The sequence below is a fragment of the Diceros bicornis genome, chromosome 4 (assembly GCF_020826845.1).
Source record: "Diceros bicornis minor isolate mBicDic1 chromosome 4, mDicBic1.mat.cur, whole genome shotgun sequence".
NCBI classification, from domain to species: domain Eukaryota; kingdom Metazoa; phylum Chordata; class Mammalia; order Perissodactyla; family Rhinocerotidae; genus Diceros; species Diceros bicornis.
This window is the reverse complement of record NC_080743.1, coordinates 2,854,819-2,872,030: the sequence shown is the minus strand read 5'-3', so window position 1 is coordinate 2,872,030 and position 17,212 is coordinate 2,854,819. Positions and strand designations below refer to the sequence as shown.

Here is a 17,212-nt window from a genome sequence, read left to right as displayed (position 1 = left end):
TTTTATGAAAGCTAGAAAATTGTTTTCAAGGAGAAATATATGATCTACAGTTGCAATGTTTAGATATTTGGCAATTGTAAAAAATAATTTTTTGGTGAAAATAGGAAAACAGATTGACACAAATGTACATTAGGGTAGTGACTTTCATTTCTTGTACATACATGGTGAAATAGTTCTGGGCAATAAATTCTTGGGAAAGTAGGGTAGGATTGGATAAATGTCATAGTTTATGACTGAATACATATAAACAGGTGAAAACTCAAGATGGAGAGGTAATAATAACCACCTGATAAAGAGACTTAAAACCCTTTCACCCTACAAAAAGGATTGCTTTAGAGTTATAACTTGATATTATAGTTTGATTTTTAAAAAAGATATTGGTTACATTTGTGGCTACTGTGGATACATAAAGAAGAGAATGCCTTCTGTTCCCCCAATACAAAGAAGTATTTATCATTTAAAATCCTAACTGTAAAAAAAAAAATTGATGCTATAGATTCTGGAACTAATACCAAGATTATTGAAAAAGGTGACACAGCCACTATTTCTGCCACAGTGTCTTAAAAATAAATAATAGTTGACAATGGAGAATTATATAACTATTTCAAGTCAGCTACCAAGCTAACTTTAATTCTACAATGTTGGCAACGTACCATGAGCCTTCAGACCTTTTCTTTATCCTCCAAATCCACCTGATGCTGTCTGTTTCACCTCTAGATTTCAGGTTTTCATACCTTTTGTTTTCACTTATCTAATCCTCACCCTTCCTCCTCATAAGAATGCTCTGTGAGATGACTGCACCCACTTTGATTTTCCCTCTCTTTTGAATTTCTGTAGCACACATACTACCTTTCCTGCTGTGTGTAAGGCCAGAACAGTTTGTTTTGTTTCTTTGTACACATTAGTTTGCAAATGCTGGGTGATTAGTAAGCATTATAGGAAACAAGTTTAAAGGGAATTCAGAAGAAAAATCAATGAATAGTGTGATAATGGGTGTATGGAGGAAGTGGATCATGAATGGGCACCTAAACCAAAGAGAGACTAGATCCTGGGGAAGATAAAGAGGGCGTTGCAGACTGGGATCACAGAGTGAGCCGAGGCCCAGTGTGCATAGCCTAAGTGCCTGGACTACCGGAGTCGTTTAATACTGGGTGAATGAACTGATGAGCAAATGAATATATTCTGAGGAGAGTGGCTTGGCCAAGTTTACCAAACAGTTCCTTTTAAGTCATTTATTTGTCACACATCTTTGAGTTCTAGGGTACAAAGATGAAAAAATGATATTTATTTTCAGGAACTCAGATTCTAACGGGGCAGGCAGAAATGTAAAAAATTTTTGAAATTTGCTAACTCTGGTAAGAGATCTGCACGAGGTCCACGGGAACACAGAGGAGGAGGCTACAGACAGGATTTGTGTAAGATAGGCCAAATTCTTAAAGGCCTTAAATGCCGTACTCCATTGTTTGAATATTATGTTGGCTATCGTTAAGATGACACTGCGTCAGAGCAACTTTATGAAAGTTTAGGATAGCATTGATCCTTCCTAGGATTTCCTTGTGGGTCTTACTGAGAGACGCTTCTGCGAGTTCCCCTGGCCTAGCCCCATAATTATACTTCAGGCTCTGCTGGCAGCCAAAGTCAGGATATAATTGGGCGAGTCGCCATCTCTAACTTGTTTGGAAATACCATCTCAGAAGGTAGTAACCCTTTCATGTTAAAATTTCATAAATATCAAATTGAAGTGCTCTAATTAGCGTGAGACCTGAAATATCTACATAATTTGAAAGAACAGTGTTCACTTTGAAGGTGATAATTGAGTATACTTAAAATCCGAAAAGAAAGAGCAGGGAAGAGTATTGGTTTGAATTTTGTGAGTTTTCAAAGGTATTTTCAAAGATCTGTAACTAAACATAAGTATTTTTGTCCCAAATTGATATTTATTTCCAGTCATTTGATCCTTCAGAAATCACAAGGAAGAATATTACAGCTTTTTCTCCAACAACTGGAACTTGTCAAATGAGCCCATTTGCTTCTCCCACAAGCTCTAAAGAACAAGAGCACAAAAATGGACCATCAAATGGTTAGTTGAACACTCTTTTCCACTTAGTGTAAGATTTTTCTAGTTATTGGTTAAATCAAAATTTTGATATAACAATATATGGATCTTGCTGCAGCTGATTTTTTCTCTTCTTTCTTGAAGAATTCAACATAAAAAATACTAGAATGTGGGTATTACTTTGGACATAAATGCAGACTTTCTAGGCACTTATTTTAAAATGCTACTGTAGACTTTGTTCCCTTACTATCCCATCCATTAAACAGAAATTACGGCCTAACTGCCTTCAGCTACTATCAATTATAATGGTTACAGATACGCCCCTTAACAAGCTATCCATCATGTGCATAAATTAAAGGGCACATAATTCAGGTGCTGCTGTGCTACAGCTTAAGAGTGATACTGCTAAATGTTATTTTTATCCATGTTGTCCACTTAGTTTTATCCACAGTTCGTGTATCTTCATGTAGCTTGCTTTTCTTTATTATATTTCATTCCCTCTTTTTCCTTTACTATTTTAAATGCATTTGCAAAAGGTTTGTAGAATTTTCCATTAGAGAATAATCCAATTTTAATATGAAATTCTTTGTTTTGAAATATCGTTAGTTTAATTTTAACCATGTATATTTCTTGTTCTCTGATAGTTTATTGCTAAAATATTTATTTATAAGATATAGAAATCTAGATTTCATAGGTTTAATTTTTAATATTGGACAAGGTCATGAATCAGTGACATGTCAAGTTTCTATAATATAAAATTTTAAGTAGGCTCAAATTTAATAGAATATATTTTAGATATGCTGTGATTAGCCTAATTCATATTTTATTGTTTAACATTTACTAATGTTATATGCTAAGCATATACTAGAAGCTACACAGAAACAAAGAATTCTCCTCATTTTACCTAATTTGTTGTAATGAAACCCATGATGAGATCTTAAACTTTTGAATGGCTTTTATTTTACTTTAATCAAATGCTTTTTATCTTTTTCTTTTTCTGTGAGGAAGATCAGCCCTGAGCTAACATCCATTCCAATCCTCCTCTTTTCTGCTGAGGAAGACCAGCCCTGAGCTAACATCTATTGCCAATCCTCCTCCTTTTTTTCCCTTTTTCTCCCCAAAGCCCCAGTAGATAGTTGTATGTCGTAGTTGCACATCCTGCTAGTTGCTGTATGTGGGACGCGGCCTCAGCATGGCCGGACAAGCGGTGTGGGTGTGCACCCGGGATCCGAACCCGAGCTGCCAGTAGCAGAGCGCGCGCACTTAACCACTAAGGCACGAGGCCGGCCCCCAAATGCTTTTTATCTTAAAGCTATTACTACTAGGTTTGCTTTTACAAAAATGTATGAAGATGTATACATTTTCTTCAAGCTCTATAGTTTTATTTTTTATATACTTGATATATCTTTTGTTTAAAATTAAAAATTAGTGCCTTTTAGATGGCACATCTCTATACTGAAATGTGAATAGATTTTAAGTGGATACATACTCAATTTCCATATTGAAATTAAATATGGACTTAAGGGAACATTTCTTTTGCCCATAAAAAGGTTGATCACATGATCTCAGTTGACATTTAAGTGGATAATTATCACGGATTATGGTACTAAGTAAGCTCTTTTTTAAAAAGCCATATAGCAAGTGTTCCTGGGGTGCTGGTAATATTCTATTTCTTAACTTGTATGGTTAAGATAGAAAAAGAACAATAGGACAAACCCAAAAAAAAAAAGAAGAAAGGAAATTGTAAAAGATATAAATAAATATTATTAAATAGAAAACAAAGCACTAATAAAGAAAAGCAACAAAATTAAAAGCAAGTTCTTTGAAAAGACTAATCAAATGGTAGGCCTCTGGCAAGGCTGATTATTTTTTTAAGTGAGAGAAGGAACAGATGGTATGCTAAAGGGCTGTGGATTCTATGTGGTCTTCTTCTTGCTAGATTGTGTATAACACAGTTGTGTACATGACTCCCTCTAAATGCAGTTTCACAAGACACTGGTGATCAGTGTACCATCTCTGAATCTGGACTACATTCAAAATGGTCTTTGGACTTTCTGGTACAGCTCCAGGGAGCTCTTTCTCTACCTAATGAGGATAGCTTTCAACAGATCATGATGTGTAGAAGTACAATCGATGATGATGATGATAATGGCTAACACTTATGTAGTATTTTTAGGGCCAAGCTCTGTTTTAAATGTTATATTAACTAAATAATATGCACAACTCTGAGGTAGTCACTCTTATTCCCATTTTACAGATGAAGATATAGAGGCACGGAACGGTTACATAACTTTCCAGGGCCCTAAAGCTAGTAAGTGGCAGAGTCAGGATGTAAACCCAGCCACTGGGCTATGAAGACTGTGCTCTTAACCGTGATGCTATGCTTATTTATTAGTAGGTTAATCTAAAGTCAGGCAGGTATAGGCTGGTATCATGCCGCTTCTAGATACGTAACTTCACACTCGGCGCACATCTCAGGCATCATTTGGTCCCAAACCAAAAGTTAGGAGTTGAGAAAAACCTTGACCCAGGGAGGTTGAAGTGGTTTGTCTAAGGTACCACGCACTAGTTAGTAACTTTTTTCTAAAACAGTTATGCTAGATCAAGTTGGAGCCTGTAGGCTAAAGAAGCAGCAACAGAACAATAAGTTTTAAAATCTTTCACCCAAATTAGATTGTGGACCACATTAAGAAGCATTTGGAGGGGCCGGCCTGGTGGCACAGGTGGTTAAGTGCGCATGCTCCGCTGCAGTGGCCCGGGGTTCGCCAGTTTGGATCCCAGGCGCGGACCGATGCACTGCTTGTCAGGCCATGCTGTGGCGGCATCCCATATAAAGTGGAGGAAGATGGCCACAGATGTTAGCCCAGGGCCAGTCTTCCTCAGCAAAAAAGAAAAAGAGGATTGGCAGATGTTAGCACAGGGCTGATCTCCTCACCAAAAAAAAAAAAAAAAAAAGAAGAAGCATTTGGCTCACATGTCTCAAATTGCTCGTCATATATTTTAAATGATAGTAGTTTATCAGCTCTTTTGACATACATATCATCTGTTCCTTCTACTTAAAAAAAAAACCAGTCTTGCCAGAGGCCTAGTTATGATATAATATTTTTTGAGAGAAGGCATAAAGTCCAAAGTAACAATGAGGGAAATTATTGTTAATCAGTTTCTGAACCAACTTAGTGAAATTATAAATACCAGAGAATAAAAAATATACTTTAAATAAGCTATTCCTCTAGTAACAGGAGCAAGTAAGAGTAATGGAATAAAAATTAGATGAAGAAAAAAGTGTAAACTAGCATTCAAAAGTCTGTTCCAGATATATTTCTTAATATGTTAATAAATGACATTTAAAAATTTAAAGAAATTGCCTTCATGTTATCTGTATATCCAGTTTCATCTGGAAGTATTGGCTCCTGCTACAGTATTATCTAGAGCTACACTGTCCATACATGTCGATACTTGGCATTTGGATTGTCGCCCCTCTGAATTGAGATGTGCTGTAAGTGTGAAATACACACGAGATATCAAAGACTTAGTGTGAAAAAAAGAATATGAATTATCTCATTAATAATTTTGTATTGATTATGTGTTAAAATTATAACATTTGGAGTATATTGGGCTAAATGAAATATTAAAATTTATTTAAGCTGTTTCTTTTTTAAAAAATTTTACTAGTAGATTTTATAATTTTTTTATAATTTTTATTTATTTATTTTTCCCCCCAAAGCCCCAGTAGATAGTTGTGTGTCATAGTTGCACATCCCTCTAGTTGCTGTATGTGGGATGCGGCCTCAGCATGGCCAAAGAAGCGGTGCGTCAATGCGCGCCCGGGATCCGAACCCGGGCCGCCAGCAGCGGAGCATGTGCACCTAACCGCTAAGCCACGGGGCCAGTAGTAGATTTTAAATTACATAAGTGGCTCACGTTATATTTCTATTGGAGAGTGTGAACTAGTTTTTCATTATACGCTGTATCAAACAACTTTTTAGAAAAATAATTAAGAACATTGAGTAAATAATAACCTGTGCCAGTTGTTGAACAAATGAAATTACATATAAAAATATGTAGTGTGAGGAGGGTGTTACTATTTATACTAAGCGCTAAAAAGTGATTTCTCTTGAGTATTTTTCATTAGTAGTAAAGAGTTTGGATCGTTCACTCATTGACTTGTTTATTCATTCAGTAAACATTTATCAGAGGCCAGTATATGTAAGACACTGAGAATCTTTATGCTAATGTGTCCTCAAATACTTACTATACATTGAGTATGTTTAAAGTATATGGGTGTGTAGTGCTATAAAGTAATGTAGAACAAACAACTAAAATGGTCAGCTCATAAAGCAGTTGTCTCCTTGACCACTGAGTGCAAACATCATATTCTACTAGAGCTGTAAAGTCAAACTTACATTTTACCCAGCACACATTCGAGGGATTATAGCTTAGTTACATCTGTGTTTTCATCTGTGTTTCTCTCAACTTCTGAAAGCTTAAATAAGTGATGGCATTAGATAACTACATAGCATTTTAAATGGATGAGAAGTAATCATTTATTTCTTTATTGTTACCTAAAATAAAGATTTTAATGAAATATTTTAGTAGGCACTAAAGATCTTTCCAAGAATTTACTAAATCAATATGCAGTTATTTTTATTTATTTATTTATTTTTTTGTGAGGAAGATCAGCCCTGAGCTAACGTCCATGCTAATCCTCCTCTTTTTGCTGAGGAAGACCGGCTCTGAGCTAACATCTGTTGCCAATCCTCCTCCTTCCCTCCCCCCCCCACCCCCGCCGCCCCAAAGCCCCAGTAGATAGTTGTATGTCATAGTTGCACATCCTTCTAGTTGCTGTATGTGGGATGCGGCCTCACCATGGCCAGAGAAGCGGTGCATTGGTGCACACCCGGGATCCGAACCCAGGCTGCCAGTAGCGGAGCACGCGCACTTAACCGCTAAGCCACAGGGCCAGCCCTCAATATGCATTTAAAGAGTCAGGTACTTTTTGGGGCCCGCCGGGAGGCGTAGCAGTTGGGTTGGTGCACTCCACTTCAGCACCCTGGGGTTCGCGGGTTCGGATCCTGGTGTGGACATAGGCATAGCTTATCAAGACATGCTGTGGCAGGCATCCCACATATAAAGTAGAGGAAGATGGGCACGGATGTTGGCCAGGGCCAGTCTTCCTCAGCAAAAAGAGGAGGATTGGCAACAGATGTTAGCTCAGGGCTAATCTTCCTCACCAAAAAAAAAGGAAAAAAATAAAAGTCAGGTACTTTTATCCCTAAAATCAAATTTATCTTACTGTGATGTCACTAGGAACTCACTATTTTCTAGACATTAGGATCACCAATCCCTTGTTGTTAACTTTAAGACAAAAAATAAGGGTGAAATAATGCAAACTGGAAACTTTAATATGATATTTTTGATTAAAATATTTGATGAAAATATTCTTTATCTAGTAAACTTTACTAATGTATTTTAAGCTAATTACATTGTCAAATTGAGTGGCTCTAGTTTTCTCTTTAATATACCAAGCCCCAATGGGAGTTTTATTCAGAAGATTGTTTTTTCTGTATAATGTCATCATGAATAAAAAATTAGGAGAATGGGACATTAAAAAACCAAAATAGCTATTCATAGTTATTCATAGTAGTGTTATTCATAGTAGTGGTTACTCATAGTAGTGAAACATTTTTCCCATAGCAAATTTCAGGACACTTCTTGTTGTCCTACTTCTCCTTCATTTGTCTACCCTTTTATTTTCTATTTAAAATTTGGTGATCTAAATTCTATTTAAAACTTGACAATTTTACCTTAACTTTATATTCTTTTTATTGCACACGTGTAGGAAAGAGAAAGAAATTGAATCACCTCAGTTTAACCAAAAGAAAGGAATCTACAACAAAAGACAATGATGAGTAAGTTTGTTGTTTTTGAAATAATATACACGTGTCTTGAAAGAAAAGGGTCATATTTGTTGAAGTGATAATTTAAGAGACATCATTTCTTTGCAGAATGTAATAAATAGTTTATACCTGAGTTGAAGTATTCTTTCTTAAAGAAGTAAAATACTTTATTTGTGATGTGTTGTGCAGTGTTCATACGATGGGGGTATAGAATACCTTAATTTTAATACTCATTAAGCTGGGTTTCCCCAGCCTAAGTGTAAGAGACCAGCCTAGGGTAAACGTGAGGCAAACACTCTTGCCAGATTTACATGGATGGAGAAGTAATACATTGTCTGGGCACATAATGCCTAACAAATAGCTGGTTCAAGAGCTAGGCACACAGTGAAGCCAGCAGAGTAAGGGATCTAGAGGAACCTGGAAGGCTTACATGCCAGCAACCAGCTGTTTTCATATTGGCCTGCCAGTGGTGCCCTGAAGTCATTATCTGCAGAAAGCTACTGCCTGTGTTTTCTGGAAAGAATATTTATATCTGTCCACTAATGCTGGGAAAAATTGAAGTAAGCAGAACAGGGGGTTAAATTTTCAAAGTAGTTCCTATGTTCAGCTCATTTCCTTTCAGCTGTATCTTCTGTGTGCCACAAAATATGATGGACGGGTAAAGATGAGGAAAGTGAAGTTTCTACCCATCGGAAGCTTATGTTCTTATGTTGTGAGTTTGTATACCTTCCCCAACTTAGAAACGAGTTATAGGTTATGTTTCAAAATGTTTTTTAAATCTTTTGAGTGGAACTCAGAATGCATTTTCCATGCAAATAGTGTTGTAATTTGTGGCTGTAACCCCAGGTTGGGGCCACAAGTCTATTTTTTTCATAATGTAGCTGAACTATAGTATTAGTGAGTTGCAGTCTAGATTAAAAGATATGACAAGTGAGTGCCATTTAGAGTACAGTAGGGACAAAGGGAGGAGTTTCTCAAAGAAGGCTCCTTGTTGGGCATCTCCTCCGTCTATCTGCTTTTACCAGCTGCTTTCCCTAGCCACACTCCCCAGCTCCACATATTTTCATGTGCCCTGTCCCACAAATATTTTTGTTGTAAATTACTACTCCTTCTTACTTTCCTTAATCAAATTTCCCGTTTCCTCAGTGAAACCAATCTCAACTAGATTTTAAGAGGAAAACATTCGTTTTTTGTTCAACTTAAAATAGGCAATATATATACATAGTAAAAAACTCAAATTGTGCAAAAGGACACAGTGAAAGCAAGTGGCAAGTGACAATTTTTGAATCATATATAATCTTATATTTGAAAGCAGATAACCTGCTAAACCAAATGAATTTCTGCTACAATTATATGAAGTATAACAAAACTTAGAGGTAAAAGCAGGCAGTGCAGGAGGAAATGTTTCTGGACAACAGCGACACCATGGAAACAAGCAGAACTCACCTGTTGCTTTCCCCCGGAATCAGCTCCACTTGAGCTAGTCTGACTTTTCATAGCTTCAGCCCTTCTTTCTTCTTCGGAACCTACCAATTTGCTTACAGCTCCAGGTTTTTTAACAATAGCTGCTGTAGCAGTGAATTTTCTAGTAGCAAGGGAGGAGCAAGAACCTTTGCTATGGCTTACTTAGGAATTTGCCTATATTTATTTAATTTCTCTCAGTATTTGTTTCTAAAGATCCCTGTTATTTATGTATATCACTCCATGACTTGATATTACAATTAGTGAATTTAAGTATAAGCCAAGATATTTTAGTATATAAAAATTATGTGTTTCTGATTGCTTTTTCCGCTTACTATAAAACTACTCAGTCCTAGTCAATAAAGCTATTTTATTAGCTTCATTAATATGTTCTTCATTTATTCTATTTGTTTAGATTTCTTTTATTATTTTGTGTAATCATTCTAAACCCTTGGATTTTTAAAATCTGAAATTAAACTGAACATTTCACATTTGTAAATCAATTTTAAATGATTATAACATTTTATGTTTTGTTCTGGCAATTGTATAGGTTAGGGTTCTCCAGAGAAACAGAACCAATAGCAGATATACACATAATAATATAATATTATTAATATAATATTTAATGATATATTGATGTAATAATTATTAATAGTGGATTAATAATGAGTTATATATATAATTGCATACATAGAGATAGATTTATTATGTGGAATTGGCTCATGCAGTTATAGAGGCTAAGTCCCACCATCTACCATCTGCAAGCTGGAGACCCAGGAAAGCCAGTGGTGTAATTCCAGTCTGAGTCCAAAGTCCTGACGACCGGAGAAGCCATGGTGTAAATTCCGGTCCAAAGGCAGAAGAGCAACATCCCAGCTCAAAGAGAAGGAGAACCAATCCTCCCTTTTGCCGCTTTTTGTTGTCTTCAGACCTCAACCAATTGGATGATGTCCACCCACGTTGCAGAGGGTGATCTCTTTACTGAGTCACTTATTGCTAAGATGGTTGCACAGTGGTGATTTTCTAACTCCATCGTTCCTTCTGTCAGTTGGCTTTTTTTATATTCATGAGTTCAGAGTGATAAAGTGTTTTTCCTTGCCTTCCCCCTTTCCATATTTGCACCCCTTCTGAAACAGTAGATCTCTGGCTACTAAGAGCAGTAATATATTTGCACATTTGCTTAATCCTACAACATACACAAAATAGTTTCAAAATTCGTATACTCATAGCACTGCTAAAAACAAACCTACAAAGCATTCAAGATTTGTGTGCAGTCTTTTTTGCCTTTAATTTGAAGGTATATAGTCAAATTACTATGCTCAAAACTACTTGGATTAGTTCTTCATTTGAAGTAGTTAGGTTCTCTTGCTTCTGTTGGTATTCAATTTAAAATTTTTTGTCTCATTCTTTTTGATTTAATTATATTTTTTAACTATATAAAACATTAATATGGTTCCAAAAGTCAAAACTCTACAAAAAATGTATACTCAGAGAAGTGTTACTCCCTGTAGGTAACCAAATTCATTAATTTTTGGTTTACCTTTCCTGTGTTTATTTTTATAAAATTAAGCCATTTCATTTGTTTTTTCTAATTTCTCTTCTTATACAAAGATGGCATACAAGTATACACTTTTCTTTTTTCACTTATGAATATGTCCTGAAATCACTCCCTATTAATCAACTTGGCAAGTTTTAAATGTAAAAATTCTCCCAACAGGAACATATAGTTCCATGTTCCAGGTTAAATTTTTTTTTCCCCCCAGAAAACAAGCAGTTAGTGACATGTCAATAAGGCTCATTTATAAACAAACACCTACACATTAATATTTTACGTGAACTTCCATATCCTTTATGCTTTGAAAGGAAAATATGTTATATAATTCACTGCCATTGGCTTTTCTTCTGCTTGGCAGTTTGCTGCTGTTCCTGGCACTGCTATGAAAATGCAGTAATGGCGACTGTCCTTCTGTAAGGTTTATTTTCATTTAACTTTTTATTTTCAGATAATTGTAGATTCACATGGCATTGTGAGAAATAAAACAGAGAGATCGTGTGTACCCTTTTCCTACTTTCCTGACAGGATAACATCTTGCAAAACTGTAATACAGTTCACAACCAGGAAATTGGCATGACACGATCCATGGATTTTTATTCAGATTTCCTAAGTTTTATATGTACTCATTTATATGTGTGTATGTATGCATTTAGTTCTATGCAGTTTTATCTCATGCTTAGGTTCATGTATCCACCATCACAATCAAGATGCAGAACAGTCCCATCACCACAAGGATCCCTCCTGTTGTATAAATTTTATTTTTAGTCACTGGTTTATTCTCTTATAGGCAGAAGAGTGACTTTTTTAGATTTTTTAAATTTCTATACTAATCCAAATGAAACGTTTTTAATAGTAATGAGTTATGACAGAACTGAGTTCTCTTTTTTGTTTTTTATGTATACAGTTTAATTGTGACAAGTAACCACTGTTCAGAATTATGAGTTTTACTTTACTGTATTTTAAGTATTCAATCATGCAACAAGAATAGTGACTTATGGATCACTTTCTGCTTAAATGAGGGTCTCTAGGGATGAGTTAGTTGAAAGTGTTTATCAAAAACTTAGGATGAAGATATAGTTATGCCTATATTCTGTAGGTGAGCAAAGACTAAGAGGGAAATTAATATTTACAAGAGACTTATTTTCAACTGTTTAAAATGTTTGATGTGGAAGAATGAAAACTCTCCCTCAAAGATCAGTAACAAGGCAGGCATGCCCACTGTCACTGCTGCTATTCAACGTTTTACTGGAAATTCTAGCCAGAGCAATTAGACAAGAAAAAGAAATAAAAGGCATCCAATTGTAAAGGAAGAAATAAAACTATCTCTATTTGCAGATGACATGATTCTATATAGAAAATCCTGAAGAGGGCTGGCCTCGTGGCTTAGCGGTTAAGTGCGCGTGCTCCGCTGCTGGCGGCCCGGGTTCGGATCCCGGGCGCACGCCGACGTGCCGCTTGTCCAGCTGTGCTGAGGCCGCGTCCCACATACAGCAACTGGAAGGATGTGCAACTATGACATACAACTGTCTACTGGGGCTTTGGGGGAGAAAAATAAATTAATAAAATTAATTAAAAAAGAAAGAAAATCCTGAAGAATGCGCAAGAAGCTACTAGAGCTAGTAAAGTCAGCAAAATTGCAGGGTACAAATCAACACACAAAAATCAGTTGTGTTTCTATATACCTGCAACGAACAATTTAAAAAGGAAATTAAGGAAGCAGTTCCATTTATAGTAGCATCTAAAAGAATAAAATACCTAGGAATAAATTTAACTAAAGAGGTAAAAGCCTTGTACACTGGAAACTACAAAGCATTGCTGAGAGAAATTAAAGAAGAGCTAAATAAATAGAGAGACATCCTGTGTTTATAGACAGGAAGATTTAGTTTCGTTAAGATGTCAATACCTCTACCCAAAGTGATGTACAAATTTAATGTAATGCGTATCAAAATTCCACTAGTATTTTTTGCAGAAATGGAAAAGCCTATCCTTGAATTCATATGAAACTGCATGGATGGACATTGAGGACTTTATGCTAAGTGATATAAGTCAGAGAAAGACAAATACCATATGATATCACTTGTATGTGGAATCTAAAAAAACCAAACTTGTAAAACCAGAGAGTAAAATGGTGGTTACCAGGAGATGGGAGTTGGGTGGTATAGGACGGATGTTGTTTATGGGTACAAACTTGAAACAAGTAGTAAATAAGTCCTAGAAATCTAATGCACAGTATAGTGAATATAAACAATATTGTAACATAATCATCAAATGTGCTAAGAGACTAGAACTTAATTATTCCATCCAGTAAAAAGAAATGATAATTATGTAACATGATAGAGGTGCTAATTTTTACTACAATGGCAATCATATTACAATGTGTAAATGGATCAAATTAACATGTTGTGCACCTTAAATTTACACAATGTTATATGTCAAATATATTTCAATTAAAAAAAAAAAAGAAACTGCAAGCAACCCCAAATAGCCAAAACAATCTTGAAAAAGAACAAAGTCGGAGAGCTCACATTTCCTGATTTCAAAACTTACTACAAAGCTATAGTAATCAAAACACTATGGTACTAACAATAGACATATAGACCAATGGAATAGAATTGAGAGTCCAAAAATAAACCCATACATCTATGGCCAACTGATTTTTAACAGTTAGAGTGCCAAGTCCATTTAATGAGGAAAGAATAGTCTCTTCAACAAATGGTGCTGAGACAACAGGATTTCTACATGCAAAAGAATGAAGTTGGACCTCTACCTCACACCATATACAAAAGTTATTCAGTCATAAAAAGGAACAAAGTTCTGACATGCTACAACATGATGAACCTTGAAAACACATGCTAAGTGAAATAAGCCAGATGCCAAAGGACAAATATGTACAATTCCAGTTATATGCAATATCTAGAACAGACAGATTCAAAGAAAGTAGACTAGAGATTACCAGAGGCTGACAGTTATTGCTTGATGTTACAGAGTTTCTGTTTGTGGTAATAGAAAAGTTTTGGAAATAGATAGTGTTGATGGTTGTACAACGTGGTGAATATAATTAATACCACTAAATTGTACACTTTAAAATGGTTAAAATAGCAAATTTTATATATATTTTGCCACAATAAGAAAAGATTTTTAAAGAATAAAAAAACAGCTGAAGAAAACCTTTCTGCGAAAGCCTTTGAGAAGATAATGGAATAAAGAGATCTAAACACAGGAAAAATATTTTTTGACAGGGAGTGTCAAATTTTTTTTTGTCCAGATTTTTTTTTTATTTAACCATCTTTCTTCAGAGAAAATGCTTTTAATTAATTTTGATGTGCTAGGAATCACGTGGAAATACATATTTCTAGGCCCCATCTAGAGATATTCTTGATTAGTAGATCTTGAATGCAACCTAGTAATTTGCATTTTTAACAGCTTCACCAAGGAATTGTGATGCCTGTGGTGAGTTACACTGTGGGAAATACTGTGTAATGGTTAGGAGCATGAGGTCAAAAACACCTGGGTTCGAGTCCTGACAGTGCCCCTTACTGCGCAACCATGAATAATTAAATAATTTTGTTGTGCTTCAGTTTCTGTATTTGTAAAATGGACATAGTATTTACCACAGAGAGTTGTTTTAAAGATTAAATAAGATATAGTTTGTGAAAAAACAATTATAGTGCCTTGAACTTAGAAACAACACAAAAAAACATTAGCAATATATTTCATTGTTATAATCCAGCTGTCATCATCCAAAATAATCAGTTTAGATAAAGTTAGATAGAGGTTCAGTCACCTATTTACCTTTTTCTGTATAAGAGATGGTATTGTGAGGATAAGGAAAAACCTGGGGATTGTCTCCCTGTTATGTACATGTAACTCAGGTTTCTTGAGATTTTATAAAAATACAATCTCGCACAGATAGTGACTTTCAGATAAGTTTTTAGTAATGGAATTAATTAAGAATTCATTTGTAGGGGCCGGCCCGGTGGCGCAAGCGGTTAAGTGCGCGCGCTCCGCTGCGGCGGCCCGGGGTTCGCTGGTTCGGATCCCGGGCGCGCACCGACGCACTGCTTGGTAAGCCGTGCTGTGGCGGCGTCCCATATAAAGTGGAGGAAGATAGGCACCGATGTTAGCCCAGGGCCGTCTTCCTCAGCAAAAAAGGAGGAGGATTGGCGGATGTTAGCTCAGGGCTGATCTCCTCACAAAAAAAAAAAAAAAAAAAAAAAAAAAAAAAAAAAAAAGAATTCATTTGTAGTTTCTTTGTATAGTGTTAGTAGACTAATAAGGCAGAAATCTGAACAGGAGTTTAATTTCAGTATGGAGGAAGTGGAGATTGGGTCAGACCATTATTTTGAGCAGTGGTTTGTGAGAGAATATTTATTAAATTGTAAAAACACAGTTAAGCAGCATCAGAGGCCCAGAAAAATCATATAGTTGTAATATTGACTATCAATACTGCTGTAAGATTTCTATAGCACCCACAGCTCAGGCCAGGAGAGAAGAAAACACATAGGCAGGAAATCTAGAATTACACATTAGAAAGACGTGTGTGTGGCAGAAGCTTAAGAGGCTGAAGTAATTAACTTTCTGTTTTTTAAAAAATTTTCCCTCTCTTGGGATGGCTCTGTGGCCTAGTGGTTAAGTTTGGCGTGCTCTGCTTCGGCGGCCTGGGTTCAGTTCCCAGGTGTGGACCTACACCACTCATCAGCGGCCATGCTGTGGCATGACCCACATACAGAATAGAGGAAGACTCGCACAGATATTAGCTCAGGGTGAATCTTCCTCAAGCAAAAAGAGGAAGATTGGCAACAGATGTTGGCTCAGGGTGAATCTTCCTCAGCAAAAAAAAAACCTTGCCCTCGGTTTATTGAAGTATAATTGACAAAGAAATTGTATCAAGTGTATAACGTGATGATTTGATATGTGTATCCATTGTGAAATAATTACCACAACCAGGTTAATTAACACAGCCATCACCATAGTGACCTGTTTTTTGGTGGTGAGAATGCTTCAGATCTACCCTCTTAGCAAATTTCAGGTGTACAATACAGTATTGTTAACTATAAGCCACCACACTGTACGTCAGATCCCCAGGACTTATTCATCATATGAATGAAGCTTGTTCCCTTTGACCGGCATCTCCACCACCTGACTTCCTCAGCAATGTAACTGAATTGATGAACCGTGAAGTCTATGATGGAAAGGAGGTAAAAGGAAGAGAAACCTGAAAGATGAGCATATTTCACTTGGATCTAGGGATGAATGGTCACTGGACTGGGTCTTTTTGATTCTGTTCATTGATCCATCAAATATTTATTGGGTGCCTACCATACTACAGACACATGCTAGGTAACTCAGGTTATAACAATGAATAAGGTAGACACTGTCCTTGCCTTCATGGAACTTACAATTTGGTGAGGAAGACAAGTGTCAAACTGTTGGAAGTTACAGAAAGGAGAAATCTGGATATCTGAAGGCCATTATCATGGCTTCGAGAGGGTTCACCTCTTCTTCCGCTGCATCCACAATGCCGACACAGTCAGTAGAGTAGGCACCATGGCATGTGTGCTTGGGAATTGTGAAGAAGTCACTGGGCTCCTTCCTTACCTACTCTTCTCCTTTGCCTCCCTCCTTCCACATCTAGGATGGTACAGCAGAGCTGGGTTAATGGTTGCTAATCACCTACATCAGTAATTTTTAGTTAGAACCACCAATTTAATGACAGTTTCTTTTTGTTCTTTTAATTCTCCCCTCAGAATACATCTGAGGAACTTTATAGAGAAAAGAAAAATGATAAAGCTAGATTTAAAGCTAAGAATGGAAAACAATTGAAAGCAGTCAAGACAGGAAAAACCCAGAACTGGAGCAGAATGATAGTTTTGAAAGTTACATTACATCTGACTTACTTGAGACTGAAGAAATTAATATGGAAGAAATTAAAAGAATAATTAATGGATACATTCCTCCCAAGGATTTTATTTGGCTGAAGCATCTAATTTCTATTGTTCTTCAGAATAATAAGACTTTATCTTTAGGGATAATGAGAGAACTCTGAATTTCACAGTGAGACTTTTCTAAGCAAATTGGAAAATGCACCGAAAATCCTGGATTTTGGGCATGTGGCTTTCTCAAGAGAAAAGGAGCTTTTCATAGTTAACATACCATAAAGAAAAGGCAATCTGGCAAAAAATGTCAAGACTTGAACAATTTTTGGTGTGTCAGACCAACTGGATCATAGTTTCTTTTTAAAAG

At 36.1% G+C, this 17,212-nt stretch overlaps 1 protein-coding gene across 4 annotated transcripts in view; it reads left to right on the top strand.

Moving 5' to 3' along the window:
* Window positions 1-17,212, top strand: part of ITGB3BP (integrin subunit beta 3 binding protein) — a 70,696-nt gene that overhangs the window by 38,029 nt on the left and 15,455 nt on the right. For 3 of the 4 annotated variants that reach the window (XM_058538211.1, XM_058538208.1, XM_058538210.1), the window contains 2 exons: window positions 1,948-2,080; window positions 7,896-7,965. In XM_058538211.1, the coding sequence (XP_058394194.1) occupies window positions 1,948-2,080; window positions 7,896-7,965 (203 nt within the window). The remainder of the gene's footprint in view (window positions 1-1,947; window positions 2,081-7,895; window positions 7,966-17,212) is intronic. The other variant, XM_058538209.1, reaches the window with a different exon arrangement.